Genomic DNA, 6,979 nt, shown 5'->3' on the forward strand with positions numbered 1-6,979 from the left:
CCTTATCATGCATGGTAAGAAAGCCTGCTCTAATGTTCTAAGCTCTCTGAACTCCTTCTGACTTCAGAGGGAATTGGGTTTCTCTGCACTTTGTGTGACTGAGCCAAAAAGCCTGCTACTCACAACATCAGTCTTTTACTAATGTACAGACGTCAGCATAGTCACTTGAAAATGTCTTTTAATATAAATATAATGCACATTTTCTTCTTTTCTGGTCTGCAGGCCAGCTGTGGAACTGATTTGCTTACATTTTGAAACATAGCTTTACTTGTGCTTTCAAGAACACACAATGTTTTTGAAAATTAAATTAAGAAAATCATTTAAATATGTGTAATGATGTATTCAGTTTTACACTATTCATATTACATACAAAGTTTTCCCCAGAATACAATAAAGAGACAAAGTTTTGAAACTGATTTTAAAAATCCCACATGATCAATGATTTGCATACTATTATTATTAAACTCAAGAGAAGCAAGAATGTTGCTCTTTGGGATGATTAAATTAAACCATGTATTTTGGTCATACAAAGATGGAAGGACATCAGAAATGGTGCTGTGCTCAATGTTTATATTTTTTCATAAGTGTTGTAATCTGGTGCTAGTTATTGAATAGTGATAAAAAAGGCCAGATTCTGCATCCCTTATTCCCTATGAGAAGTGCCTTACTCACAGTTGACCTCATTGATTTTACTGTGATTTGAGTGTGTTGCCACTCACTCAGCAAGTACACTTAATGGGCTATTTTGATTTCAATGAAGTTACTTTCAATACTAAAATTGGAGCAAGTTATAGCAAAATCTGGCCCAAAATGATTAATGTCATTGAAACCTGCACAGGCACATGACTTTAAAAGAAATTAATTTTCACAGTGAAATATTGCTCATCACTTTCTTTACTTATACAAATACTGGTACATCCACACTATCAAATAAAAGCGGTTCACTGATGCATCAAGATAATTAAGTCTCCCCCCCACCCACACACACACTCCTTTAGCAACAAGATGCATTTAGGTATTTAATTAAAAAGTGCATCCCCAAAAGGTTAGTAAATTCACATGTTATATTTCACTTTTTCCGCACCAAGCATTTTCAGACTGCTGCTTTTGCTAATACAGGGTACACAGAGTTAGGACAAATATCTACAAATACAGCTCTTGTGGTTTTCTTTTTAAATTATCACTTTAACTTTATTAGATTTTGGGGGGTTAAGATTAACAACATTTCTCTCTCTTTTCTTTTTGTTTTTGTTTGATTTAGCATTTTTTGATTGGTTGATTGGTTGGTTTGGGGTTTTTTGTTTTTGTTTTTTGGGGTTTTGTTTTTCTTTTTTGTTGTTGTTAATGATCAACTAAAACAAAACCTGTATTGTACATCACCTTTGACTTTCAGTTTGCAGCCCAGCTCTCACAACATCGTTATTAGCCCAAAAATCTTAGTAACTCCTCAGCACTCTGATGTCCGAGTGCCTTAGAAGTAATAATAGAAGCTGCAGTATAACTTCTGAAAAACTTTAATGTGGATTAAATTGGTACATGCAAAATCAGAATCCCATCAATCTAGTCACGCCAAGCAGGCAGTTGGAAATAACAAATACTCTTACTGGAGATAAGCCTAGGTCGGTTAATTCAGCTCTCAGTTGAGATATAAACATCCCCTCTTTCAAAATTTGGGATAGGTCAAATTCTTGCCCTGGGCATTTTCCAAAATCTTGCACTGGTCCCACTATAGAGAGGAACCCCAATCTTGAATATGAGACCACGATTTGAGTTTGGTTTGCTAAAACCCCATTCTCTAATGTTTGGGGATATTTGGATTTGGGAGCTCTGGAGTAGATTACCCCTTAACTAAAAAGCTGTGGGCTTTTCATATGACTTCATGACAACTGGAGAAGAATATTTCAGTGAGTAAAGTAGAAAGTGTATGTTCTTCTGTTGCTGGTTAGTAATTCCATTCAGTGGCATATACACTGACATTCTGAGACACAGAGATATGCATCTTGGGGAGGGGGGGGGGGATCCACCAATTACTCAATTAGAGGACTTATTTTCCAGGAGGGATTGGAAAGAGAAAAGGAGAGAGGGCTGCAGAAATGCCCAAGGCATCCTTACCCTTCTTCAAAAGATGAAGGGGTAGGGGTGGAGCAGGGAGGACAAAAGCATTTAATAATTATGAATAAACAGTATTAGAACCAAGTAAAACTAAAACAATGTCCTGACTCTTTCCTTCAGTCTACATACTAAAGAAGAGAAAAACTGGGAACAAAATTCTTTAAAAAATAGCATTAATTGGGTTTGAATTTTGCAAAACCCAAAACTAGTATTGATTTTGTGCCAATTCCTCCAAAGATCAGAAGATTATGTGTTCTTGAGAGAAAGGATTTCCAAATTGGCCATTTTCTATTACTGGTCACACAAACAATCAAAGCAATGTAGACACAAAGTGAACTTATTTGTGGATGGAAGAGAATGGACAAAAATAGAGAAGGCCTCTGGATTTAAAGCTGAGTAAAAATCAACCAATAATATTTTTTGTAAAGAAATAAAGTGGAAAAATGTTTTACCCAATCCTTCATTGAAAGAAAAATTCATAACAAGGCTGCAGGTAAATTGTAGCTCCCTTTCTTTCACACAGCACCATTAGAAAATGGAATATGACATATATAGAGCTCACCAAAGCAAGATACCAGATCTGAAGATTCCCAAACTCTGACAAAGATCACAAATCCAGATCTGCATCTAAATTGTATGTCTGGTTCTAACAAACAAGGAATGGAAAGAGAAATCTGTGGGGGAGGGGGAAATCCCAAACAAACCCCAATGTATCCTGGCCACATTCTCTGGATTTTTCCACCCTGGCAAGTAATAAACTTTCTATCACAAACGAAAGAGTTGCCAGTGACCTCTCATGCTCTTTCTCTCACTGCATGAGCTCAGCTATATTCTGTGTATACTAGTATTTTCATAGTTTACATTGATACCTTCTTCAGGTCTAGAGGCCTGATCCTCTTCTTACCTACTCTGGTGTGTGCAAGGAGTCATGCCCAGAGTTTTCTGTTTATTACAAATAATTTTGTTACTAAGAAAAAATGTAAATAGTAGCAAAAATGGAACATGTAAGATATAAAAAGTGAGGTTAGTGAGGGGATCCTTTCTCCTCATGACCCCTTCTCTACAATAACATTCGTTGTTACATACTCTGTAAGGTTTACCAACACACAGTACCATTAATATCTCTATACACATATCATGTAGCCTGATTCAGATGTGAACCAATTATACAAAATGATGGCACAACAAAACAGAAAAAAAGCAACACAATGCCCACCAAATTTTATTTCATTTATTTTCTTGTAAACCTCCTTTTCATGATAAAGTTTCTGATGTACTCTACTCATGCTATCTAACCCCAAGTCTCAGGGTGAATCTGAGAATAGATTAAGAGATCCCTTGTATTGACAGAAAATTGATGAGAATGGCTACAGAGAGAAACATAATATGCAACACATATATCTTCACTCTTTCCTAAAAAACAAGCAAGCTCTCAGATTCATGACAGTCAGCCTGTGGCATCAGAGTCCTTGGGAGCCCAGAGCCATTAGCAACACTTTGGTACAGTATTGTCAAAAAGGTCATAAATTAGTGTGATTTTATTCACAGAGTGATTATACAGTGTTAGATCTGCAGAGTCCTCTCAAGTATCTCTCCACTGAGACATTTTTAAAAGAATTCCTTCATGTACAGTGTGCCAATACTCCCCAGTAAAATCTATGTCCTAAAATATATTATTGCTTGGCTGTGACAAAAATGTATCAACTTCTAATCTTTCTTTTTTTTATTGGTAACTATGCGAGCCGTTTTTTTTCAAATGCTTTAATGAACCTCATCTTCATTAAACACACACACACACACACACACACACACACACACACACACACACACACACACACACACACGAGCAACTAATCCCCAACATTTATTGACCACATTGACACACTAGCAACCCATGTCCATTCTTTCGATTACTGATATAACTTCTGGAATGAGAGGGAGTTGGAGAGGAGGAAGGGACAAACAAAGTTTTATGTGCAGTCTGTGTATGAGAGAGAAATAGTGTTACACAGAAACTATCTGTAGTGAATTGGCCAGGACTAGCAACATATGGATTCACTGCCCTTTATGGCATATTCAAGAAGTAGCTAAACATTCACTGTGAAGGGTTGGAAGTAATGATAGTTTAGAAAGGGACATTTTTTTATAGAAAACAGAACAAGCAAATTAAAATAATGACATTACACTCTACACTTTTTAACTCCCTTTGGGCATATTGTATTTTGGGCAAGGAAGAAAAAAGTATAAAAGGAGGGTCTGCTTCTCTGCACAGATTGGAGAAAGGACCAACTTCCCAATCTTCTCTGACTATCAGAGACACAGAGATGTCTAAAGGAATACACAAAGAAACACGAGGAACACTTCCAATTTGCCATTCATGTGGTGCCCTGCCCAGTTTATCTTCCTGTTTGACGTTTCTGCCGAACTTGCTTTGTTCGTTGATTGATCTCTTCTCTTGATTTGATGTGATAAAACCTAAGGCCGAGTTCTACGCTCAAATCGCCGGATCACCGCCTTTTGAACATGATGTGTCTTTATCTGGTACCTACGCTAAACTCATTCATCCTAGTCAGGTTGAGAAAGTCTCTTTCCAGCACTCCCAATTATACAGATTTTAGAGCTGCAAGCAGACGCTTGCAAATAAAACACCAACATCAACACATTCACGGTACTCTTGACTGCCTGGCTTTCACCTCAGCAAATTCCCACTGAAGTCAATTTCTCTCCTTACGCTTGCGGTTCTGCAGTCCAAAGAAACTGATGCAAACAACAGCTCGAATGATATCCTGAGTTTCGGTGTGAAATGGAAGTATGGGTAAAAGCATAAGGCAGCGGAGCCTTCCTTACAGAGGTGGAGGGTTATTTTATTTGTTTACACGAACTTGTCAGGTAGGTGACCCAAGAAATGATTGTGATTAAACAAATCACAGTACCTGTTTACCCAAGCTACCCATCAGGGACACCAGCTGCGCTATACACACATCACACACCGATCACTCAGTGGAAAAGCACGAGAGGAAAGGGGGCCCGAGGCAAGGAGATGTGAGTGCCCAAGTTAGTATGGAAAGTGCAGAGCAGCTCCGGGCTGCCCTCCCCAGGTGTTTCCCCGGGGAGTCAGCGGCCACTGCTACCCGGCCCATCGCTCCCTTTGCCACTGATGACAGTCAACCACCCAGGACTGCGGAGCTTACATGTCCCCTTACTGGAGACCCATCTTGGGTCTGTCTCCTCTCTTCCCTGTCTTCCCAAGATCCGGCAAAGCCATTTCAGCTCGGGAAGGGGAGAGAGGGATGCCTCTAGCTAGCTCCAGGAGGATTTCGGACTTCTCTGCACTAGCAGTAGACACTACACGTAGGCTGCGGGCTGCACTCCATGCGGATCCCAACCTCCTCTTCTCTCTGCTCCCGGAATGGGAGGATCCGAGAGTCCATACTGTCAATTCCCCCTGTTCTTGCTCTTTAAGTTACTCCCCAGCATGGGCAGGGAGGATGGGTGTGCATGTGTGCGGAGGAAATCACAATCTCTCTCTCTTTCTCACACACAGAGGAATCGTCACAACTGTGCTCAATGTGCCTAAATGCACAGAGAGACGCAGAGAACACACGGATCAGAGCAGGGTCAGCTCCTGGTGCTTCCCCCGGGAGAAAGCTCCCCTGGTCATTTCAGTGAGTTGGGCGCATTGCGAGAAAGAACATCTCGGTGTTGTCTGTCCCTTTATGTGTGGACCCGCAAATCTCGATAGATAGATAGATAGATAGATAGATAGATAGATAGATAGATAGATAGATAGATAGATAGGGTGGCTGGCTAAGGCGGAGTTGAAGGAGGAGAGCCTGGGTGGGCAGCTAAGCCCCTTCCGAGCGGCTTACCTTGCGCTGCGGAGCCCGTGCTGCTGGCACTCAGGATAGCCAGGGCAGGTAACACGAACGTTTGCAGTAAGTATCCCAGTCCCAGTCCGCATCGGGCAGCCGTGCTTTCCAGCCCTTTCCCCATGGCTGGTGAGCGAAGCAAGCCAAGGAAAAGCGCCACCACCCACCCCCAGCAGCAGCTGAAGTCCTCGGGAAGAAGCAAGCCCCGCACTCCACTTTCTTTGGGCAATGGAGGGGTGGGGTGGGGTGGGGGAGAGAAGAGCGAGGAGCAGCTTTCCAAGAGCCTCTCTCCTCTTCAAGGGGCTGCGTGCCCCGCCACTCGTCCAGCCAGTGTGGGGAGCCCAACGGCTACCGGGCCCCGAGTCTGCGCCGCGTTCACAGCCCCCCTGGCGTGGCCACCGCGCACAGGCACAGGAGAGATGAGGCGAGGAGCCCTTTGCTCCCCCCGACTCTGCTCAAGGTTGCGCTGAGGAGACCAGGTGCCCAGGCGGCGGCTGCGAGGTGAAGAGGACTGGTCATTTCATAGTCGTGGGAACAAGTCTGCGGGAGCTGGGTCTGGCAGGGGAGGAAGAGGCGGCAGCAGCATCCTAACTCCGGCTGGGAGTGCGTGGATGGGCATGTGCGCCAGAGAGCGCGCGCAAAGTAGCGCCGAGCGAGCTGCACGCGCACCTAGCCCCGTGCATGGGGGAGCCAGGCTCAGAGCGCGCCTGCCCCTCGCTCCCTCCTTTGAATGTTACACGGGAGAGCGCAGCCCTGGCTAAGGCACATTGCTCCATCCAATGGAGCTCTGCCTTCCCAAAGACACCGGCAAAACCCGCGCCGGATTCCCGGACTGGACCATGCCCCGCTACTGCTTGCCAGGAGGCGGGAGAAGGGCTCTTTTGCTAGCAGCTTACCTGAAAGGGCAGAACAAGAGCTAGGAGAAACCATTGGGGGGATTGGGGAGAGAGGCTCCCCCGCCCTCTGCAGACCCCACCCACCCGTTTGGGGACTGCAGG

General features: G+C 43.4%; 1 protein-coding gene across 2 annotated transcripts in view; it reads right to left on the minus strand.

Moving 5' to 3' along the window:
* UNC5C (unc-5 netrin receptor C) overlaps positions 1–6,735 on the minus strand; it is a 424,416-nt gene extending 417,681 nt beyond the window's left edge. For both annotated transcript variants that reach the window (XM_006111944.4, XM_006111943.4), the window contains exon 1: positions 5,982–6,735. In XM_006111944.4, coding sequence (XP_006112006.1) covers positions 5,982–6,105 — 124 coding nt within the window. In that variant the 5' untranslated portion in view covers positions 6,106–6,735. The remainder of the gene's footprint in view (positions 1–5,981) is intronic.
* Positions 6,736–6,979: the final 244 nt, after the last annotated feature.

Source organism: Pelodiscus sinensis, chromosome 5 (assembly GCF_049634645.1).
Source record: "Pelodiscus sinensis isolate JC-2024 chromosome 5, ASM4963464v1, whole genome shotgun sequence".
In the NCBI taxonomy this organism is placed as follows: Eukaryota; Metazoa; Chordata; order Testudines; family Trionychidae; genus Pelodiscus; species Pelodiscus sinensis.